The sequence below is a fragment of the Danaus plexippus genome, assembly GCF_018135715.1.
Source record: "Danaus plexippus chromosome 9 unlocalized genomic scaffold, MEX_DaPlex mxdp_26, whole genome shotgun sequence".
Lineage (NCBI taxonomy): Eukaryota > Metazoa > Arthropoda > Insecta > Lepidoptera > Nymphalidae > Danaus > Danaus plexippus.
Genome location: NW_026869848.1, coordinates 4,060,545 through 4,085,831, shown reverse-complemented (window position 1 = coordinate 4,085,831; position 25,287 = coordinate 4,060,545). Strand labels below are relative to the sequence as shown.

General features: G+C 31.2%; 2 protein-coding genes across 5 annotated transcripts; one reads left to right on the top strand and one right to left on the bottom strand.

Annotated features, from left to right (window-relative positions):
- Positions 1-1,933: 1,933 nt before the first annotated feature.
- LOC116767239 (cyclin-dependent kinase 11B) lies at positions 1,934-12,992 on the bottom strand. Of its 4 annotated transcripts, none has more exons than XM_032657485.2 (13): positions 12,683-12,992; positions 12,397-12,549; positions 11,746-12,269; positions 11,566-11,607; positions 11,113-11,337; positions 10,729-10,951; positions 10,022-10,190; positions 9,646-9,828; positions 4,594-4,738; positions 4,341-4,462; positions 3,678-3,902; positions 3,182-3,400; positions 1,934-2,851 (listed from the first exon to the last, which is right to left on the bottom strand). In XM_032657485.2, the coding sequence occupies exons 1-13, from the start codon at positions 12,757-12,759 to the stop codon at positions 2,648-2,650; spliced, it is 2,511 nt and encodes an 836-aa protein (XP_032513376.2). In that variant the 5' UTR covers positions 12,760-12,992; the 3' UTR covers positions 1,934-2,647. The 4 variants fall into 4 exon arrangements, with proteins under 4 accessions (XP_032513376.2, XP_061383502.1, XP_032513374.2 ...); XM_061527518.1 differs by having other exon boundaries at positions 11,566-12,269; positions 12,683-12,782; positions 12,891-12,965; XM_032657483.2 differs by having other exon boundaries at positions 11,566-12,269.
- A 704-nt stretch (positions 12,993-13,696) lies between these two features.
- Positions 13,697-19,589, top strand: LOC116767614 (sorting nexin-29-like). The gene is made up of 11 exons (XM_032658018.2): positions 13,697-13,836; positions 13,998-14,164; positions 14,397-14,524; positions 14,600-14,741; positions 15,194-15,297; positions 15,365-16,091; positions 16,160-16,283; positions 16,491-16,664; positions 17,092-17,232; positions 17,609-17,736; positions 19,108-19,589. Exons 1-11 carry the CDS (start codon positions 13,834-13,836, stop codon positions 19,196-19,198), a joined length of 1,929 nt encoding a protein of 642 aa, XP_032513909.1. The 5' UTR covers positions 13,697-13,833; the 3' UTR covers positions 19,199-19,589.
- Positions 19,590-25,287: the final 5,698 nt, after the last annotated feature.

Below are 25,287 nucleotides of genomic sequence, written 5' to 3'. Positions count from 1 at the left end.
CTAATATGAGCTTTCAAGTGGTGGGAATTAGTTGGTTTATCTCATCGTAACCCCCCGTGTTTGTGTTGCCCCACCAACCGAGGTTTAGTAATTAACAAGTAAGCTTTATCAGACTTAGTTTATATTCTGACAGCAGCTTTCGTTTTTGTTACAGAATTTGATTTAAAAAAAGGAAAAGTAAGTGTAACTCTTAATAAAATTCCTATCCATAAAACTTTATCCGTGGGCAATAAATACAATTAGTATGTATGTAAAAAAATGTAACTCTTGTTGACTAAAAGAGCAATATTTTAATATTTTTTTTTCTAGAATGTCCATCTTACTACAGTTTTTAACTTTCGCAATGCTGCTCTTCATCATGCCTGAAATATCTTCACATCGAGTTAGCTCTCCCAGCTACGAACTCTATTTGAAAGACAAACTAGAACAAAGTGGTTTGGACAAAGAGGTAATATGGAACAGACTTTTTACAGGCCCTACTTAGTCAAAATACAAATAATTTAATAATATTTTACTCAACATTTTAGCAACAAAATATAAACGTAATAAACCAATGAATAAAAACCGACCATAACTTGTAAAATTTGTTGCAATTAAATAAATTATTTTTTATATTAATATTATCAGCGTTAATTTAATTTATACATTGATAAAAGAAAATTCAAATAAATTTGTGTAATGCCTGCAATTACAGGTTTTTATACTTATTAAAACAACAAATTAAACAGTTGATCAGACAAAAATTTTCTGAGATAACTGCCACTAAAATATTTGTAAACAAATTTTCGTCCAAATACTTCTGGTCTAAATAAACTAAGTGGAAACCATATTTACCCCATTTAGGAATTTCATTTAAGGAATTTGTGCCAAGTATAATAGAAAACTTAATCTCTAATGTTAATAGTGACTTAATAGAAAAGTAAAGAAAATATTATCGCTGTGTAGTGTTTAACTGGCAAATGGCTTCATTGAATGCAATTTATAGACGTAGTTAGATTTTTTTACGTAGAATCATAAATTATATGAATAGAAAGTTTTAAGAAGAAAAAATAAACTTCGAATTTAAATGATAGTTTTTTTATAAAAAAACTAAATAAACATTTTCTATTATAAAAACTCGCTTGTATACTAAACAATTTGAGTAGAAATAGAACAAACGAGATACGGTACAAAGATATATAAAGATAACGAGTCTCCGAGAGTAATAGAATTCTGTTATATTTGTAATGAAGTACGTTACGCTGTCTAACTACTAGCCTGAACTATTTCCTTTGACTATTAACATATCATTAACATTTTACGTAAAATAAATGTATTATGGCTAATTTAGAACAACTCGTATAACTAGAGGGGCACCTTATAATGAGACCATAAGCATGCGTCACTAATACCAATAAAATGAAAAAGTCAATATCATTCAGGCTGAAATTTAATCAGAAACTATTGTGCTCATGTGACCGATGACGCAGGGACTTTATCTCAGATACCCAACTGACAAAGCGACGCTTTTATTAATTAATACAAATTCCTCCTTATCACACCACGTGATAAATTAAGTAATATATATTACTAAATGTTTTCGTTGTAACAATCCTTATACACGAAACCTTTTTAACATTGAAATCGAGAGTTATCAGTTTTATGTCAGTCGTACGTTATTATTAGCCATTGCTTAATTAATAGAGCACTTGCTTACCGACCGTTTTATTTCAGTACATCGACCGAGATTACGACGGAAATGACTACGAAGAAGAATTTGGAAAGGCTCGTATATATCTGGACACCTTGAAGAATACGAGAAATCGATGGGAAAAACGTAATGGTGATCTCATAAACTTCCTTCTCGGCTTGCCGAAAGACATGCTGGATGCTGGTCGTTAATAACAAGTCTATGGCGGGAATATCGGAACCGAACTGAATAAAACAAATAAACTCTTGTCAAAACATATATATTGTACCATATTATTTCTACAACTAAATTTACCCTTTTGAGGTACACTATCCAATTGAAATATTTACATTTATTGCTAATTACATAAAAATCATTATAAATACATAGAGTGTTTCATTTTTATTATTTATAGACCCAGACAGGTGAATTTTAGTTATTCTGATAATAGCAAGTAATTAACAGTAAAAAAAAGTAATTTCAAACATTTGTATGGCGCTGAGAACAGTCACTGGAACTAGTGTTTTCCGATCCGGACGCGCGTTATACAAAACGACTGAACTTCCAACTTCAAATGCTTAGTATAATTCAAGTACATTTTATTACTACATTAGCAATGAATACCGCGATATTCATGTGAGACAAATAGAATCTTTAATCACATTAGTTTCTGAGGTATCCTTGAGTCAGTGTAACAGTTGTCGTCAACGAATAACAAACAGTGCTAATGGACAATGTTAGCGCACATCACTTTAAAAAAAATAAATTTGTATATAATCAATAAATGAACACAGTTTTAGTCACATTTATAAATGATAACGTGAAGCTTTACAAAAAACCTTCCTGTATAGTGACCTGACACATGTATCGACTACACAAGGTCTATAAACTAACGGTATAATCGTAAAATGTATTTCAAAAATATTACATCTCTCTTACGAATCATTCGCGTAGTTATCGTTCATATCGAGCACACTATCAGAATTTAAGGGAGAAGCCGGGAGCGACGTTGAGCGAGCGGTTCTGCACGTGGAAGCCGAGGGCCTCGTCGTCGGAGCGAGCGTACTGGGCGTAGGCCGCTCCGCCCGCCGGCGGCTTCGGACTGTGGGTGGTGCGACGGTTGCCCTCCGATTTCGCTGGCCATGTAGGAAACATGGCCGGCTCGATGGCGACCGGCTGCTCCTGTTAACATAGAAATATAGCTCATTATATATTCGATAGTTCTATTTCAATATAGTAAACAGTGTAAGCGTCGTGAAATTAGCTGAAATACGTACTTGTTCTATATTAATATACTTACAAGGTTAATTATTTTTTTTAGTTTGGTTTGATACACATATATATCATTTAATAGGTTAGTATATACATATTAATAGTATTTTATTTTGAGTTGTTTACAATTACGCAGTTTCACTTCTTGCGCGAGGAGGGGCTCCACGCGCTATTTATTTTTTATTTGAATTTTAATCAAGGTTCGTATAAGTTCAAAATTAGTTAATCCTCTTGACCAACCTTGAAATAAGCGTGTTCGAGAGCTGCGTCCGCTGTCAGTCTCCTAGCGGGGTTGTATGTGAGGAAGCCTTGTAGTAGAGAGTGGCCCGCCTCGGACAGTAGGTCGGAGCCTATTCTCCGCCGCAGACCCCCAGACGGATGTTCAGCAAACGTCATCTTCTGAACGATCGGCAGATCCTTGTATCCCGGCCACAGCAACTCTGAAGGTGTTCCCAATTCCTACACAAGCAGTGCAGATTATTAGCATGATATTAAATAAATAATAATAACCGACGTTCATAGCATATTGCGTGTTATTTTCCTTAAATCCGTACAATTTGTATAATAAACGCCAAATAAATTTCGCGACTTAAAAAGTTTTGACGTAAAATTGTTTGCAGAAGACATTTGCGGCCAGGATTTTGTTTTTCTCCGTTCACCATAAAGTAAATTATAAATTACATAATCAAAAACACTCGCCAAATTGTCTTTATGCAGAAATCAAGTAAAAACAGACCTTGAATATAATATTAAGTTGGTCGATTTCCTTCTTGCCGGTGAACAGTGGGTTCATAGTGACCAGTTCGGCGAAGATGCATCCCACGCTCCATATATCTATGGGCGTGGAGTACTCCTTGCAGCACAACAGCAGCTCAGGCGCCCGGTACCAGAGCGTCACCACCACAGGAGTGTACTGCCGCAGGGGGGAGCCGTACTCACGAGCTAAACCAAAATCACCAACCTGAAATGGCAAATGTAGTATTTTTACAAATATGCGTAAATGATTTCAAATATTTTGATGTTCCTAATGACAGGAAATAAATAATGTACAAAAATTTTGTAACAAATTTTAACTTTCACGAACATTTAGATAACATATTAAATATTTTTCATTTGAACTCGTCAACAAAAATGCACATGATTTCTTATCAATAACAATTCAATAGAATTCAGTAGTTCATTAGAATTGCATACTGTAATTGCAAAATTGTAAATATTTTTATAACAAGTCTGTTTTTCTTTTTTTAATAAAAAAAAAATACAAAATATGAAATACATATGAAAAGTGAAATTTTTTATAAATTTTCTATTTGTTTTTATTTTGTATACATTTATATTTTATACTACAGAGTAAATTACATTTCTCACATAAAAGGAAGAAATGAAACTTTTGCTATACCTTCAATATGCCCTTATGTGATAGCAACAGGTTGCTGGTTTTAAGATCTCTATGCAAAATCCAATTATCATGCAAGTGGTGTACCGCCTTGAGTAACTGAGTCATTAAACATTTAATTTCACCTGAAAAAATACTTCACATATAACATTCATACAACTTTCACAATCAATATATATACTTATATATATATATATATATATATATATATACTGTGTATAAATAAAATGTTATTGTTAACTAAAACCATAATTACCTGGTAGAAATACTTGTTTCTTTTCCCTCATAGTTTCCATGAGACTTTTAAGATCATGTTCCACATAGTCCATGACAATGAATATTTTGTCCATATTAGAACCAACTACTATCTCCCTCACGGTCACTATGTTGGGATGTTGTCCCTGTAACAAAAGAATAGAATGTGCGACTTGTTAGTACTAAAGCGGCCTGGCTACCCACCAACAAATTATTATCACCTCACACCTGAAAATCTCCAACAAAATATACCAAGTACACCAGCTTATATCTAATAGTTTATAATACCTTTATAAACTTAATAGAAAAATTGTATGGTGAATAAAAATATATATTAAAAGATTTCAAAAATATTTTGATTATATTTTTGTTATAAAAAAAAACGCATTCATTGCTAATTAGCCACCTAATATTTATATGACCCCTTATTTTTCCTGAATTATCATCAACCTGTATCACTATAACAAAAAAAAAACCAAGTAAAGAACTTTGTCATCCTTTGAAGCGTGAATCATATAGTAAAATACTATTTATAAAACTATAATTTTACTTATATTGAAAATATATTTAAAACTTCTCCCAGAAACTGCTGAAATATTTGAAATATATACATATATAAGAATATACTTACTTATATAAAAGCTATACATAAATATATACATTTTTATACAGACATTCACATAAGAATCATTGAAAACTTGTCCTGTTTTTCTCAAGGTCTAGCAAATTTTATAATCTATCAGCCAAAGCACTAAGTAATCAAGTGATAGTACTCTCTCCTTATTAAAAGACGCTTTAAAAATTACATGATTGTAATATTTGTAAAATCTAAAAGACAATCTTATTTTCGTAACATAATATACAAAAATAATCACTCAAAAAATATATATATTTGTATCATTCAGATTTTACAAACAACCTTACCCTTACTTATATATACAACACAGACAATTGAGACCAAATCCATACATACTGGCCAATAATTTAAAAAGAAACTCATAATATAGATATAACACATTAGTTATATTAACCCTGCTTTGTCTGTGTAAAAAAAATTTAACACAACACATTATACATGGGATGAGATGACTATAGATTCTTATATATAAAACGTATCTAAGGAAATATCATTTGTAGACTTAAATCATAAAATTAATGTCTTGCATTTTTTTCTGGTCATATTAAATTTCTGTTACAATGAACATCATAAGATCTGAAATGGCAATAGAAAAACTACTAAGTACTACTTATTCTAATTAACAAATAACCTCAATTTTATAATGAAGACCTATCAGAGTACCCTTAAACCATTATGAAGCAGCTTAGTGAATGACACTACAAAGTCCTTTCCTTATTTGGAATGTAAGTTTTACGGCACGAATGGTCATTTCTATACAGATTTTTAACACCGAGATAGATTAGCATGCTTAAGATAGTAAAAAAATTCAATAAATTAAAATTGGTTCTGAGACAACCTATATATAATATAATAAATGCAAGATTATTATTATAGTTTATCTAATGATGGATTACGGTAAAATAATTTAGTTTAAGTTATTGTGAATAAATTATCTTGCATTTAATAACGAGGGTTTATTATTAAACAAAACATCTTTAACAGATTTGTCATTAGTTTCATTACCTTAAAAGATTTTCACATAAGATCCAATAATGTTTCTTGTTGATTGCTTGCTGTCTATGATTAGACAGCATAAAAAAGCTAACAGATTTTTTTATTGTTTTTGAATCTTACAAAAACTTTATTTTACACTATGAGGTAGACTTATAACTTAACAGCCACTATATTCATTATTATTACATTTGTATTTATAAGAATATTTCAAGTGGCAAATCGGCTGCAGATTTAAATAATTTATTAGTAAAATTTAATAGCATAGTTATAAATGCTGAAATGTGATCAAATTATTTTTTTTATTAAAATCCATAAATTGGCTTAATATTATAAGATATTGGAATAAATTTATAATTTTTTCATAAACAATTAATTAAAATTCTTTTAACTTGTATGTTTGTCTGACACTAAAACTCATGATAAAAATATGTATTTAGCAACATCATACAAGACAACCACTGCATTTTAATCATTTACTATTATTGCAAATTCTTTCGAAGATTTGATTCTTTGAAGTAGTTATTAATTTATGATGGCCTAAAGTTAAATGTGTTCTGTTAATCAAATTGCAAACAGATTGCTGTTTGCAATAATGGGCTATTTTTAAAACATTAGCTTAATGTTAAAATACAAAAATAAATGATAAGACTTATGTCAACAAAACAAATATATAGATAAACAGTAAAAAAAAGAAAAGATAACATTATATTATCTCTTTTAGTACTTTAAAAATGGATTAAACAAAATGTTCCAAAAAATGGAAAAGAGCAACAGCATATTAATGCGAGGAAAATTAAAAATCTATAACATAAAAATGGGATTTCTAGCTTGAGATCAAACCTTCTAAATAAGAGATAAGGAAGGATTAGACCCTTAGAAGCCCCTCTAAGTTCAAAAATAGCAGACAATCTGAAATTAAAAATTAATTTATATGAACCTCTTCATATAAAATTGAGTAAATTTTCAAAAACATTGAACAAAATTACTAACTTTGTTCTGAATTTCTTTTTTTTATTAAACTCACACTAGGATGAGTATTTTTATAAAACTTACATATTCTATTTCAATAGACAGAGAATGTCAAATACAAAAAATATTTTTAGTTTTTTACTTAGATAATAAAATGGTTATTAAAAGAAAACAAATGAGTTACAAATACGTTCTCACATTTTGTGAGAATATTCCCATCAAATTATTTCAAAGTAGAACTAATATAGTATACTAACTCAAAAATGTCGAAAATGAAACCAAGTGTTTTTTTTTACTTGCAAAAAAAATGTTATGGGGGTATAAATTTATATTTATTTATAATCTATCTGCCCAAAAACTTAACGATTTGCATTCAAAGCAGAATTTTAGCTTAAACTTTATGCAAAAAAAAATTGTAACCAAACAATTAATAATATTTTGAATATCACAGCTATTTATAAAATTTAGTAAAGATTCTCGAGGCACGGAAAAAAATTAAAAATAAAATATATAAAATTGCCCATTGGTTATTTGGAGCATATATAATGAGGACTTAAGGAGAGCTTTTAATATAGAAAGCATATAAGAGTAATGGCTCTTAATTAATTAATGAGCTGAATTGGTTTTTACAACAATGAAGACATTGTAAGGTGTTTGTCATAACAACATTTTAACCAATTTTCTAATACGGAGTAGCAATGTTGAGATTATTGTCCATTTATTTAGAGAGGATGAAACTAGTTTCATAGAGGACTGCTTCAATGAAATGGATAATAACTTAAAAAATGAGGAAGCGAAACGTTTAACAATCAAAATATCCAAGTAGGTAATTTGTAAACACAAAAAATAATTAACATATTAAGAAAAAAAAAGAAAAAATGAATTCAAGAAAATCCATTTGAAAACAAAGTAAATATAGGTAACAAAGAATTTTACATTGCAAGGAATGTATACATCAAAAACTGAGAAAACGAATAGCAACTAAGTAATTCTAATTTATGAAGGAAAAATCTATGTTACTTAAATTAAAATATTCCAGAATGAACTTTCCTTACTTTTCTCACTTAAATGCCTATGTGTTTATGCCAAAAAAAGTAATCTCTATAATGAAACTATAAGCCACAAAGTCATACATCTTGAAGTACTAAAAAATTGTTTCATGAACTTGGACAGCATTGGAATCATCCAAAAAATTAAATACTCACAACATACAAAGCCATACATAAAAATGTACTTTAGTTTTAACCATACATAAAAAAATATTTTAATTGATTAATGTTTGCAGAATCACTTATAAAATCATTTTGACTGCAAAATTCATATCATCTTTAAATAATTTTCAAACTATATTTCAGTTAAGAATATGAACCACAGTAAAATTTGATTTTTTGTATCAAAAAATTCAAGTATGAAATTTGGGACTATGAAAAATTGAGAATTGAATAATTGCAAAACCTAAACTAAAAGTGAAAGAGACCAAGATGATAGAATCTATTTGCCTCTAAGATGTGTTTAAGGAAATCATTTTGATGCCTCAATGAGATTAATTTTAACAAAATTATAATAAATAATAAAATTAAGAATTGGGAAGTTCGATAGCAGGAGAAAACCTAGAAAATGACCTTAAGAGGAACTAAATTTTCTAGACATTAAATCCAACTTCATCAGCATAGCTGTTTTCTAAATAATTATAAGGATAATATCCTAGACACTAACCTCTTTTTTGGTTGACATTTATCAACCAATAAATGTTGATCAACATGCAAATTACAAAATCAGATGTTAATATCATACAATTTTGTTTCCTTTAATCACATTTCACATCTTACTATAATTTTACATTTCTTTGTCATGCTTTTAACAGTAGCTTATAACTATATATCATTAATAAAAAACCTAATTAGTATCTGCCATTTCTAGTAGTAATATTTACCTTTATAATGACTCAATATTAGTACTCATTACTACAGATTTACCTTTGTTCTTGATGTCAGCTGTTCTTCCTAATGCTTGATAGTTATTAACATTTTGTATTGCCATTTCAGAAATCTTTCGATGTTCATAAAATATTGAGATATAAAAAAAATTACTTTTCATTGAACATATAGTTTGTAGAGGGAGAGCATTTGAGGGTTTCCCCTGGAATAAATTCCTTATAAGATACTTAGGCCCGCCCGTGTATCGAAGTTGTTAACCCTTGCAATTGGGTCACACCTCTAGCACAACCCTCTTCAGGTAAGAGGTGCCGGGCCTGTAGGAATAAAATACAAGGCATTAATTTTGTGATTTCACACAAGAGCCATCGAGTGCTTGGCAGCTCATGGCCCAAACAAGCTGCTTAGAAATACATAGAGAAAACGAAATTTTGTGTACCTTCAAAAAGTGAGCACTGATGCATAACGATGGCTCAAGTGAGCTTAGAATAAATAAAAAAAGAGACTTTGATCCTACCTTAAGCAATGTATTGATTTCTCTCAATGATGTGATGGGAAATCCTTCTTTTTCCTTCTCCATCTTTAGTCGTTTCAAAGCGACTATTTCCTCCGTAGTTTTGTCACGCGCTCTGTAAACAACTCCATATGTGCCTTCCTCTATTCTGTTGAGACATTGAAACTCCTCAACCGATCTACAACCCTATAAAAATAAGTTCATTAGCAGATATCTGGACAAGAACCATAGCTCTGATGATTACAGTGGCTGCAGTGGCAGCTTACTTGGTGCTACAAAGATTATAGAAAAGATGAAAAACTTTTTTTGTCACAAATCTTAAATAATATTTTTTAAAACACAAGACAAAATCATACCTGTAGTAAAAAAATAAGCATACCTGTAGGGCTGGATAGTATGGTGGAAGAGCACTGATTGCCTCTTCTCTTAATTTGGCTTCCTCATCATCTTCCTGAGTGTTTTCAACTGTTTCAGTTTTACCATTTTCTCCAGGCGGTGGAGGTGAGAAAGAATGCGAACGACTTCTACTCTTTGAACGTGAATGTGACCTTCAAGTTTTAAATATAATGATACTATAATTTTTTTCACTATCTCACACAAGATAGTGAAACACTTAAAGCATTAGGAATAGTGAATATTTTTATCATCTTAAACTGAAGTTGATTCAAATTAACCCTGTATCTATTAATAAGGTCAATAACATACCACACAATGGCAGTGGAGTCTTCTGCTTGTTAGAAACAACATTCAAATTTCAAACAAACAACTTAAAGCATGAGTTAATAATATTTATACATTTTATTTACATACTAAATAATTTATAATAGAATGCAACTACCATCACTGCATTTATACCAAAGGTTTTTGTAACATAAAATGTTGGGTTTTTCCTGTATGTGAAGCAATTCACTTTCATGATTGAGAAAATTATTTTATTTCCTACTTTGTCAACTTTTTATTGAATCAAAAGGTAATTTAAGTATTAAAATGATTCACATAATTTTGTTAGTTACTATAAAATTAGTAGAACATCTCACTTAAATAATATAAAATTGTCTATTAATAACATTTATTTGATAAACATACCTTTTGGAATCATGTGAAGACGGACTCTCGTGATTGGACTTGATTGAAACAGGTGATCTTGAATTTTGCCTGGACTTATCCTTTTCACTTATGTTATCCTTATGATCTTGTTTCATAGTTTTTTCTTCTTGTACCTCATTATCAGACTTGGACTCTCCCCCACCATCTGAATCAGATTCGGTCTCTGTGCTATGTTCTTCAGTTTCTGTATTTGAATGTTCCCCTATAAATAACAAATGCTTTTTAAATTCTGTTTCATGATTGTGCATAATGTATTCACAAAACCTTGCTCCACAAAACCTTCTTTGAATATTTATTTCAAATCTATTAAAATTTTCAAAAGACTTGCTGTTGTAAAACTAACATTACAGAATCTGTTCCTACCTTCCTCAGGTTCTGAATGGCCAGAATCGCTCTTCATTTCCACATCACTTGCATCTGACACAGTAACCACAGAGTCCCCATAATTAGGAGAATGTTCTGTTTTATTTTTCTTATTAGAGCTGTCCTCAGGTGAAACAGATCTCTTCTTACCGCGACGTCGACGTTCTTCACGTCTCGCTTCCAATTCTACCCGAGACTCATGTTTCCGCTTTACCATCTCTCGTTCTAAAAATTTTATACTTTTAATGACACAATGTTACACGTATTTAATAAATTAATAATTAGTAAAATGCAATTCTAGCTATAAAATATTTGTATATAGATTCCTTATCATATTGAATACTACAAATACCTGATAATTTTTCTATATATTGATCTAATCAAAGATCATGTATAAAAAAAATAAGTAAATATGATTCAAAATAATTTGTAACAAAAAAGTGTAACACAAACCTGCTTCAAGCAATCTTTTTCTTCTTTCCTGCTGATGTTTATCTAAAGAAGAAGAGTGACGATCAGAATTCTTATCTCTCTCATATTCAACATGCTTTTTAGTGTCCCTATCATATTGTGCATGCTTTTTAGTATCTTGACTTTGTAATTCTTTAGTAATTCTTTTGCTAAGTAACCTACTTCTTAAATCTTCTAACTCCTTATCTCCAGATGTCTTATCCCTATTCTCTTTCTCACTATTTTGATTGGGTCTACCATCATCAGCAAGAAGCCTCAGCCGCGACTCTATTCTATCATTTTCCATGCGTTTTCTCTCAGGTTCACTATACTTATATTGACGATCACGAGTGACATATATGTCCCGCTCCCTTTGAACGTCCTTATCCTTGTAAACCTCTTTCTCCCTGTAAACATCTTTTGGTCTAGCACTTTCTCTGTATGCATTGTCCCTATACACTTCTCGCTCGCGATAATGCTCCCTTTCCCTATATGGATCCTTTTCCCTGTATATATCCTTTTCCCTATAAATATCTTTTTCTCTAACCTCTCTCTCACGATACATGTCTTTGTCACGAATGTCTTTCTCCCGATATGTTTCCTTTTCTCTATAATATTGTTTCTCCTTGTAATAATCTTTAGGCATTTCTTCACGTTCTAAATTTCTACTGAACTCACGTTTTGTTTTTTCCGACTTATCACGTTCCCTGTTGAAAAAATAATTATTTTGTTGTACATCCCCAGAGCAATGAGTCAGACCTTAAATAATATGATTATTATTATTCGATAATAATAATATAGCTCACAATTAACATAAACAATAAAAATACCAACCTGTAGAGGTGTTTTTTATCCTTTCGAACACTTTCTTTATATCTGTCCTTTACAGATCTCTTATGATTCCTTTTGTCTCGATGAGAACGAATAACTGCTTGTGGTGGTTTAATTACTAAGGAATCTGCGTTATCTCGATCTTCATCGGAGAGACTACGAATAGAAATATAACAAAACTAAATACGACAGGACAATGCGCAATAAATGGATCAATATAACCTGTCAGTTATCTACTTTTGTGTCGAATATATATCTATTTGAATACAATTACACCTCAATCTCTTACCTAAAATCCATTTCGTCTTGCACAGGACTACGTGCTAATTCTCCATCTTCACTTTGGTCATCTTCGTAATTACTCATGGTAAAAGACTTACACAAAGTAACTTTTAAGGAATAAAATGAAATTAAACGTAAGAACCTTATATAATACGAACATAAATGATAAATACTCTTCAAAGAATTGTTTAAGATATACTAATTTTCACACTGACCATGTAGGCAAGTTGATGAAAAAGTTTACAAAAGTTACAACTTACAACCCACTCAACATTACAAGTCACGCACAAACGTACACGCCATCTTGTTTCTTGTTATTTTAATAAACCGGATCTGGTTAAAGCTTCAAAGATCGAAATGACTGACTATGAATGAATGAGTTTTTTTATTTGTTTTAATAACAAAACCTATTTTTGTATAAAAGCAAATGTTTTAACAATTTGTATTGGGTTACTAAATGATGAAGCAAAGTTCATTCGACACTAATTTTTCTTATAAAATAATGAGCTTTATAAAGGGATTATATTGTATAAAAACGTCATTTTATTAAAAAAAGATTTTTTTTTATTATGAAAAAATAAGTTTAAAATGAAAAAATAAGTTTAAAACAATTATTTAAATTATTCTTTTCATAGTCAAGAAAATGCCATGAGAAAAGTTCTAAAAATTGGATGCCAGGAAACTTATTCTTATTGATATACAATTTGTGAATACAATGGATTTAAGTTATTAAAGGTTCAAAAATAATTTTAAAAAGAATTAACTTTATTTATAGAAACTTTTATAAGGTAACTTATTTCTATACATACTTATATTTTTCCTTTTTAGTTGCATCAAAAAGTATCTGATGTTGTTTTCTATAGTCACATAATATTATACATTTATATATATAATTTATATAATAGAGGAAATCATTAAAATATTTTTTCAGTGAATCTATAGGGATTACGTATTGTTAAAAAAATAGGGTGAACGTTGACAGTGACGTTCATAACAAGATTATGTCAGATGTCATCGATAATTCATCATTTGTGATTGTATTTGTATTTATGTCTAATAAATAAATGTTAATCTTAATAAAATTACATTACTTTCTCACACTTTAAGAACAAATTTTGTGATAAATTTAATTCTTCCAAAATCAAAATTTAATGAATAATGGTATGTCTTACACTAGTTTTATGTACAGTAATTAGTATCAATATAATTTAGAAGACCTATAAGTAAAGCAAGTTTTTCATTAAATTATGACAACGCTTGAGGGACAATTTAAGTAATTCTATCTTATTCAAATTTTTTACTGATAACAAATTTTGTTTCAGAACAATAAAATTTTGAATACCCTAGCAAACGTAATAGATAACAAGGACGATATAAAGAGAAGGCTTGAACTTGGCCTAGCTACTTTGCGTGAGCTACAAGTCTGTGTTGATAATTGTCAACACCGTTTTGGTGGTAAATCTGAATTGGCAACAGAAGATGACATAAGGTAGTGTATTTTTTATTTTTATTTTAAAATTAAACCTGTAATTGTCTTTATCACTTCGAAATAACTGAATTTTTTGGTATTTAGATTATTTTGTTATATATACTAAATAACAAAAAAGTTGATAAAATGTTATATAATACTCTCTGAGAGCTGGTAGTTTCTGAGAGATAGTTGGGTTAAAACTACCATAAAATAGAATGTGTTTATTTAGTTTAATTATATATTTTGACAGAATAGTTAACTTATGTGAAAAATGGGAAAAATTATTGAGCCATGGACTTAAAACAAGTCTTTCAAATTCCACAATACAGAATTTTGTTACAGCTGGATTAAATTTCACCTTTAATATAGTAAATGTTGGTGAGTCAAAATATTCTGATAAAAATATTTTTCTTAAATATAAATAATATTACAAAGTCGTTTTTTTGTTTTCAGGGAATTCTTTATGGAGCTACAGTTGTCTTCATCTTACAAAACATGAGAAGGAAAGGTTCAAAATACTTTCACACATTAACACTCCTTTGGGGTACTTTCGAGCTTTCTTACGAGCCTCACTAAATGAGAGGTCCCTGGAAAGGTGATTATTACATTTATCAAAACAAGTTAAAAATGATTTCATTAAACTATTAAAATAATGAGAAGTTTTCCTGTTTGAATTTTAGTACTATTAAATGTAATATTGATAGATGTATGTTTTGCTTGTAAATCTGGCCCATTCTATTCTATTGTATTTTCAATTTAGCTCAGAAATTTATTTCTATATTGCAATTTTTGTTAACTATGCAATATACATATATATACATATGTATATGCTATGCCCTATGGATATATCTACACTTTGTCTTTAACATACACATTTATAAAAAAACTTTATGTTTATTTGTTACTCTTTGATGCTATAATATTAAGATAATATTATAATTTATTAATATAAAATATTCATTAATACTGCACTAAGGAAAACTAAGCGCATCAAACACTACCATGATAAAGTTAGTTTGTAAATTGAAAATATATAATGTTTGACAGGTATTTGCAGAGCTGGATCTCACATGGCCTTCTAGCAGAATATTATGATGAAGGTTCATTTGTTAGGAGTCCAGAAGCACAATTACTTCCCGGTATAGCCAAAGGTATGTTTAAAAAAACATTTATTAAATCACTATATTGTTTATAGTAATGTTATCAACTTTGTTCCAGGCTTATCAACCATACTGTTTGCTTTATCAATCGACAGAGCAGAGATGAATGAATCACAACAACCCAGTAATATAAACAAAGCCGAGCTATTAATACCAGTACCCACACCTGTTAGGACGTCTGGCAATTCAAAACGTAAGCCATTTAAACAGGTTATTTCTTTTGACAAAGTTGATGATAAAAAGGAAGTTACACAGAAGAGATCACTGGATACAATACAGAGTGCTACAGAATGTTCCTGGAGTAGTGCACCCGCTACGTGTCTTAACTCACCAGATCCTAAAATAGTACCAAAAGCATCAAACAGTGAACCAACTAGTTCGGATTACAGGAACAGTCTAAGATACTTCTTTCCAGACAGCGTTAAGGCAATGGAAAATCCACTGCAAATACTATCGAAGTTATCTGAAAGCGCCAAAGAAATATTTTCCAGTTCACAGAACAGTATAGATAAGAATGCTAAAGACGACGTGTCGGATTTGAGTGTGAATTGTCTCAAGTTATCGGAGAGTGACAGTGAAGAGGTGGCAGGAAGTATAGATGGAAGTACATCATGTTTGGAGCTTTGCTTCACAGAAGACGAGACTCACGATAACAACAGCGTCAGTTCCGCTTTAGATAGCAGAGAAAAGGACTTTATGAACTTGCAAATAAAGTTCAATCAGTATGAAGCGTCGAGTAAAGAGAAAATACATAAACTAGCAAAAGTCATTATAGATCTAAGCAAGTAAGTATGAGGTTTTATAGAAATTAACGTTTATTGCAGTTTTTAAATTTTATTTGTATTTTTTTTAGAGAAAATGATAGATTAAAAGATCAAATCAGAAACTATATGTCGGCTGTGGAGATGGGTAGAGCGATGAAGGACAACGAAAATACAGAACAAGAAATAGATATGTATGAGAGAAAATTGGTTCAGGTAAATTTTAATCTATTAAATTCTCCATGTGAGATGAGGCTTTGCTCAGTAGTGGGCTCCTATAGGCTGATGATGATGATGATGATGATGATGAAATTCTAAGCTAAGAATATAATTACATACATATATATTTTACATTAGGATTCTGTAACTATAAATATATGTAGGTAATGAATTATATTTATTAAGACATGTTATTTATCTAAGGTAGCAGAAATGCATGCAGAACTTATGGAGTTCAATCAACATTTACAACGACGTTTACAAGATTTGGAGACCAGCGGTTTGGAAGTGCTCGATATGCCCGAGTCAAACGTCAAGGCTTACATACCAAGTGCATTCCTGGTTGGCAAAAAAACTCAGACGTATCATGTTTATCAGGTATTTTATATCATATTTAATTAGAACCCTTAACTTGTTTTGATACTAACTGTGTAGTTGTTGTCTGAGAATTTTGAATGTATTGTCATTACGGAAAAGAAACCACTGATAATTTATATTTTAATTTGAATTTCGAATGCATAAGAAGATAAGATTAAATTGTCGTCAACATTAAGTACCCTTTATACAGACATGTAATAGAAATATTTTAATACAATGTTCTAGTTTTCAAAAAAATATTATGTTATATAAATTTAATATTAATGTTTTTATAAGCACTACCTGCTTACTGATATTTTAACTTGCATGGGGAAACTGTTGCATTAAAACAATAATAATGGCGGACGAAGTTGCAAGTATTCGGTATTTAAAAATATATAACTGGCTGAAAATGTGAACCATAATCTATATGTTTTATTTTTCCAAGGTTTTCCTAAAGCTTGGCAGCGAAGAATGGAACGTGTACCATAGATATGCCAAGTTCCATGAACTGCACACGCAACTTAAAAAGTGCCATCCCGATATAGCCAGCTACAATTTTCCCCCCAAGAAGACGTTAAGGAAACGAGTGAGTACAAATATTTTTGCTCATTGTTCATTATTACTATTATATGAAATGTTACAATGAACCGATGCTACTGTGAATAATTGAGTGTTAATAGTACATATACAACATATGTGTAGAGTTAGTAGCATACAGAATTGTCATTAATACAAAGAGCGTGATCTTGTAACTCATTAAAAAAATAATTGCTACAATATCATATAAGTGAAGTTAGAATTATTATAAAACCTAAATATACTTAAATTTTATATAAAATATAAGTCCTTAACAAATCAATTGATGGCCATTGAATCCAAGATTCATTTCCAAAAACCAAACCAATTTTCTTGGTTATATATTATATGTGTATGTAATGTGCACGTATGCCTGTGTATATCAGGACACGCGCGTGGTGGAGTCTCGCCGTGTAGCCCTGCAGTCCTATTTGCGTCATGTTTTGCTGTCGCTACCCGAACTAAGGAACTGCACCAGTCGCGCCGCTCTCACTACACTACTGCCTTTCTTTGGGTAATGCTCACCATTTTGCTAACCGAATTGCTATTTATTTTCAGACATCCCTTTAAAATTGCTTAAATCTAAAGATGTGATGAAAAAAATAAATTGATTTGTTTTCTATAAATTCATAGATACGTTCCTGTTTGCTAGATTCTATATGGATTTATTTCGTCAAATAAATAATCAATACACATCAATATTTTTGGTCTTCTATCAGAAGTTTTTAATACTGGATATGCTTGATTTTTTTATTGTTTTAATTCAGTTTACGAGTTATTATGACCAAAAAATTAAAGCATTACCAGTTATAGACAAAAAATATAAAACACTTGCATAATTATACTACGTAAGCTGAAAATAAATACATAATTACAACTACTATAATTTTTGGTTCATTTAAACGCCGTCATTTTGGCTTTCTTATTTTGTGACGTCACCGTATTTATCGGAGTATTAACAATAAAGCGTCTGTTTCACAGATTTCCAATTTTTATGACTATAACATAAATATTATTATCTTAATGTTATGGAAGAACATAATATTGTTAATAATAATTATGTTTTTAAAACCTTTAAAGTCACTTCTTACAAATCAGAACAATGCTTCAGTTCTACTGTAAAAAAAAACTAAAAAACATGCTTTTTATAGAAAACCGAACTAAAAAATAGAAAAAAATTTTTAATAAATTTAAATTAAGAATAGTGTTAAAAATTTCAATAAATATAAATTAATAATAGCGTGAATAAAAAAAAGTGTGGGATATAAATATTTTATTGACAGATATGAGTAGAGTGATTATCATTTAGAGAATATCTTAAAAAGCACCCCTGCCCGACTGCCCGTCTGCTCGTTTTCCACCTTTCACATTAAAAAAAACTCTTTTAACTTTAGCAGATGTAAAGTTAGGATTATTCGTAAAGTACGTAGTCATCATAAATACGTTGATTTGAGGTAGATTACCTCAATGTGCCATGAGAAAACCACTTTCAGTCATTGTGGTGAGCCTTTTTTCACAAGAAGTTACTGCTCTCAGTACATAATTCTCAAAGAACACTAATAATTTACCTTAAACACGAGCAAAACAAGCAAATGATCATACAAATGACCTGATGAAATGTCATTGGCAGCATTCGATGACGTCACATTTTGAACCGCCAATAGCGTGGCGTTTTCAAAATTTAATAGTAAAAACATGTAAATTTGTAAAAGTATTTATATGAGTACATTCTTTAGCAATTAAGATTAAGTATGAATATATTGGTTAACTTTTAAATTATATGCATATTTCCTATTATTTTAGTTGCATTTCATGTCTCAACTCGGTAGACTAATTAGTTAATATATAATGTGATTTATGTTTATAATTTTTTTTTTAATTTCAGAACTTCGTCAACAACGAAAGAGGATGGTCTGAACATATTGCCATCAAGATCACAGTCCACAAACAACGTGTCAACAATCGATGGGCTTTGATTAAATTTATGAGGATATAACATACTGAGGTGAATATAATATTAGAAAAATGCAAATATATAGAATGTGATTCATAAAATACAATAAGCTTGCTTTTTTAATACATTTCTTTATGACAATGAGTAAAAAAAGAATACATTTATATGTAATGATAGGGTTTATGTCCATTCAAATGTTCATTGGACCTACGCCCAGTCGGATGTAAAAAAAATAATTTAGGTATGGTACATACTGTTGTTGATATTGATATCATGTATACAAAATTTAATAACGGACATGCAAAAACCAAGGAATTGAAAACTAATTTTTTTCTTAAGTATGTTAATAGTTGATAGGTTAAACTTGTTGCCAAACAAGTTTAACCTTAGATTAGATAGTTTTTTTTTTTACAAATATTACAACTGTATAGCCGTGGACTTTTAACTCTAAATCTTTAAATGTTAAACGTCGCCAGTAAGAAGTCATACAAAGTTCAAAGAATTTTCTTCCCTTTAAAAAAGATAATATAACAATATCAGTAATATTGTCTTATTCCTGGAGGCTATCGTTTTTAAACATTTTATTTCAGTAGCAACATTCTGCTTAATACAAAATGGGATAAGTTTTGTTTTTAATTCCATTTCTGGAAAGAAATATTGCTTCTAACTAAATATAACGAAAATAAGATATGCTGATTGAATATTCTCGGTGAATATTATCAGTTATATAAATATATTACACGTTATTTATAAATTATCTTAACACCTACTGTAAATGTATATACGAATTGGGTATAGAATAAAAAGTTTTTATATAATTGAAGTGAAACTTCTGATGCGACTTCTAACAAGGTTGCGTTAAACATTCAACGCTCCTGGGGTGGGGGAATAGAAATAAACGGAGCGAGAGTAAATGTGTGGGTCAATTGTGAATTGTAAGTAATCTTTATAAAGTTTAAAGAAACAATGTGAGTACAGTAAAAATTGATTTCTACCTCCTCCAACTTTTAATTCCACATAACGAGGTTTCACTTCTTCCGCGAGGAGGGACTCCACGCACTATTTTTCTCTCTATATAATAACTTCTATTTTAATGTGTAAAATAGTTTAATTTTATTAATGTATTATTAAAAAGATATATTTCTTTCAATATTTCATCATAAAATGTATGTATGTATGTATGTAACTATCAATAAGGTCACCAAGGTATAAAGTGTATTATAAATGCAATCATTATTTAAATAAAAAATGAATTACTTATGAAAATACATACTGAAGTGAATATGTCATTTGTAAAGTATATATGTACGTGCCCATGTTTAATTTAGTAAAATTACCGCTTTGCAGTATTTTAGTTCAATTTAATTAGTATCTATATTTAAAAAAAAAAATAGTCCTTATTTTTATAATAAAAAAAAAAATCTTAAGCCATTTCATTTTTAATTTGATTAATGAAGTAATATTATTAATTTTACATTCACTAACGAAAGTGCAAAAAAAGTTGTGTGTAAAAATTATCTTAGAATAATCACTGATCATTCTATACCATTACTATCTGTGATAGAATTAGTTTTAAAATGTTATAATATATTCCAAAATATTTCTATGGGAATAATTATTTTTATTGTATTTAAATTTCACTGTTTCTTATTTGTTGATAATTTCTTCAATTGTCTTTACATTGTTGTATGAAAAGTAATAAACTAATGTAGGTAGGTATGTAAAGTTCAAAATGCATCTCACCAAAACATTTTATTAGCATATTTCGTTAGTATTTCCAGCGTTGTAATTGTAATAATTTGTATAATTTAATTTACACGCAGCTCGGAGTCTGTTTTAACTTGTTTACCCTCTGAGCAGCGGATACTTTATGTCATGCAGTAGCCATGTAGGGTGTACCAGATAGGTAAAAAAATGTATCCTTAAATACGAAATATGCGAAGATTAATGATTGAAACATTATTAACGCTTCGTTTATAGCCAACTTAGATTAAGCATACATATATTTCTTGGCAAGATTTGTCGATACGAATACGAGTTTTTACCTTTTTGTCTTCTTCTTCTTAATAAGTGGCGCTTCCTTATATACTGAATATTATATTGAACTATGTAAAGAGGAGGGATTTGTGAATGAACAAGGTTGCGACTAGAGACTAAGAACTTTGATACTGCTGAGATTGTTCACCGAGAGATAAAATGTTGATTTATCTAAAACAAACTAGAAAAGACGCACACTATATATACAAATGGTTAGTTGATTAAAGGACACACAGTTTACGCTACGCTTGATGCTATTTTGGTTAGTAAAGGAACATAGAATATAAGCAAAAGGAGTATAAACAAAAAAGAGTAAGGACTTAAAGTCAATGGGGCGGGGGATATCGGGGGGGGAGGAGATCATAGAGAGAGGAAGACAGACGAGGACAAGTGAAAAAAAATTGATCTGGGGATCTTTCATCAAGACCGCACTCACAGAGAGAGCTGTCCTTTATGAGAAGCTTAGCCAAGTGGACAGGGGTACATGCAAGACTGACTTGCATATTATTAGTTTGACAGCGAAAGAAAATATCTTTAATCTTTAAAATGTAGGAATAGGTTGAAAGTTTGAATGTTTGAATATAAAAGGGTTCCTTGCAATAGCCTGGAGGCAGCTAGAATCGCTAAAAATAACAGAATTGTTTAGCTTAAGGGACTCAACCAAATCACTGCTTCCAAAATATCTATAGACTCCGCAGTGAAAATTAATAATTCGGAAGGAAATTTAAAATTTACAATAATGTTGTATTTTGGGATCCAACCAGCAGAACCAGCATTACCCTGATCAGCAATTTTTGAGGTATCCGTATAAATACAGAGCCAATCAGACCAGTGCTCTTTTAAGTAATTTTGAAATTGAACATTTGCAATAGGAGAACCTTTATCAATGGAAAAATCAAGAAAAATTTGAAGATGAAAGTTAAGGACATCAAATGGAATGACAAAAAGAGGGAACATTTGGCTCTGTAATACGGGACAAGGGAGACGTATGAATTTGACTAAACTAATGAGGAGACAAGGATAGTCTTTTGGATGGGACCAATGCTTGTTAGAAGGAATGAGATCAGAGAGGGAGTTCAATTTGGGGATGAGGGGGTGATCAATACCAGTTAGCCTGGAATCCAAGGTAAACCCAAGAAAGTTAACTTTATCCTTAACCTTAAATTTTTGATGTCTATAAGAAATAGAGATATTTGGAATAGATCTGCAACGAGAAAAAACTACCACTTTGCTTTTAGGAATAGATAAAGATACCCCGTGATTATGGAGCTAATCCTGAAGGTAGCTAACGGCTGTTCGAGACAAGAAGAGGCCTCATAAATTTTCTTTGCGGAGAAATAAAGAGCCATGTCGTCGGCATATTGGAGCACTTCACAAAAAGGATTGACTGAGAGTTCTAAGTCGAATGTGTAGATACTAAAGAGTAACGGGCTAGGGACTGAGCCTTGGGGAAGCCCTTTCCATACTTGTCTAGGAGAAGAATTATAATTACGAGAACAAATGGAAGCCGATCTAGAAGACAGAAGACTGAGGATAATGTTTAGCGACCTCGCAGGAATACTCAGCTGGAGCATTTTCTGCCTGAGTATTGGAAGAAGAACATTATCATAAGCTTTAGAAATATCTAAAAACACGCCAACCACACATTAATTTTTTGATAGAGCAATGCTGATGTCGGTCAGAATTATGCTTAAGTTGTCAATGATACCAAATACTTTGCGGAAGCCAAATTGAGATTTAGCTAACAAATTTTTGCTCTCTACAAACTATCTTAATCGATTTTTAATCAAATGCTCTAATATCTTGGCCAAAGTGTAAGACAGAGCTATTGGACGGTAGCTAGAGGGGTCTGAGTTGGGCTTTCCATGTTTTAAGATGGGAATAATCATCTGGGTTCTCCACTCCTTGGGAGGTGTACTGGCTAAAAAGATGTTATTAAAAATGGATAAAAAAACAAGTATCGTAGGTGTAGAGGAATTGTAAATAAAAGCATAAGGAACACCATCAATTCCTGGCGATGAGTCCTTGAGATCCTCAAGGACGATTGAAAAGCTCCTTCCAAGAGAAAGGGGATTCAAACTTGTTAGAAGAATAACAATGCAATAATCGGGGGGAAAAATCTTCCAAAGAAGGAACAGAAGGAGAAGCTAATCTGAAGAAAAACTGGTCGATCCAGTCTGAGGAGTCATTACATGAAATGACAGACAAAAAACAGAATTACGAAAACGTCTCAAATTCTTCCAAATCGTAGTAGGGGGAGGGCTAGGAGAGAGTTTCCTGCAGAAGCGAAATGAACCAGATCTTTTCTTTTCTGACAGAGGTCTGGTAGTCTGAGCTGCCACTCTCTGATAAGAGATGAAACTTTCTGGACTCATAGTATCTGAATAAGTTCTTTCTGCATCCGAACGTTTCTCACACCATTCAGTGCATTGTGGATCCCACCATGGAGGAAAAGAGATTTTACCAGTAATTGAATTTTTAAGAGGGAAAGAATTAGTCCCAGATACTATAACGGCGTGTTTGAAGAGTTGGTACGTAGTAAGAACGCTGTGCGAGCTAACTAAAGGAATTTTAGAGATTTCTTGTTCCAGAAGGGATCTGTAAAGTGACCAATCTTCTTTGAATAATTTATCTTGGCGCGAATAGCATTAATTCGTGTTGTATCGACCCGAACGCGTTGTTTAAGTCTATCCAACAGACTGTAATTTGCCTCTCGGTTTTTCTAGCATCTTTCAAACTCTCCGACAGCAAAGTGTTATGTTCCAGGCATCCAGAAATCACGGGTAAAAACCCTTTCTAGTGATTTGTCCTAAAATACCTGTTGTTGAGCATGTATCGCGTCATTTTCGCTTGTAGAACTGAGAAAAAGATTTTGGATATAGTATTTTTTAAGGCTAGTATCTTTCTGATCAGTAACTAGTATCTTTCTGATCAGTAACTCGATCTTTTTTGATTACGGTCTAGTATCTTTCTGATCAGTAACTCGATCTTTTTTGGGAATGAGGACAAAAATTGCTTTCCCAAAGCTCTCCGGGATTTGCTTCCTTGACCAGATTTTGTCGTATATATTTATGAGATATTTACGAACCGAAGGACATTTCTTTAATATATGGGATACCATCGGGTCCCGGTGCAGATTTAGAAGATTTTTTCTTGACCTGTCTATTTATTTCCTCTAGCATTGGTGGAGTGCCGTGAAATTCGATATGAGGAATTCCAGTTAATGGTTCACCATGGGATACATGAGGGTCAACTCTATCCGAAGTGAAAGTCGAAGAAATTACCGACGATTGTCATGCTTCAACACCATTATGTGTTTTTAGGTGTTTGATATACCAGGCTCGTCTCTGGTAATTTTTCCCGCATGTAGGGCATCCCAAATCCGTATTCGAGCCGTTTTCGCTGTTTACATCGACCGGTGGATAGATCTTTCTTTCGCCCCTCCTCTCGGGCTATCCTAGGGGTATTCGTCTTTATTGTATATATAATTTTTTTTACGGCGAATGCTGTGACAATTCCATTGAAGGATGTTTTTCATTTTTTATAGTATTAAAAATCTGACTAAGTTTAGATACAACAATGTTCGGTAGTTGAGAGTCATCGAAACGGGAGATTATGTTTTAGATTGTGGATAGTAGGAGATCTAACAAATTATCATTAGCTGTCATATTTTCCGAAGGATAAGCACTACCATTGGGAAGACTGAAAATAGGTGAGCGAATTATCGTATTATGGGACTGTTTGTCATAGCCTGGACTGGATGCAGGAGGAAGAGTTTAGAGGGAGAAAACTGGGAGTGGGAAACATCTGCAAAAGATTTCCTAACTTGAGGAAATCTAAAAGATGCTTCAGAATAGGAGATGTTATCTTGAGACATCCCTAATTTAATTGCCCTCTGTCTAGTATGTTAATGACAATTGGAGTCAGTAGCTTTATAATTGCCGGAGCATATTAGAAAGGTAAGGGGAGCGAATGGATTGGTACAATTGATAACCGCATGGGGTTGGGCGCAGATGAAACAGCGCTCTTTAGAGCGGCATTGTGAAGCAATGTGTCCAAATCTGCAAAATTTGT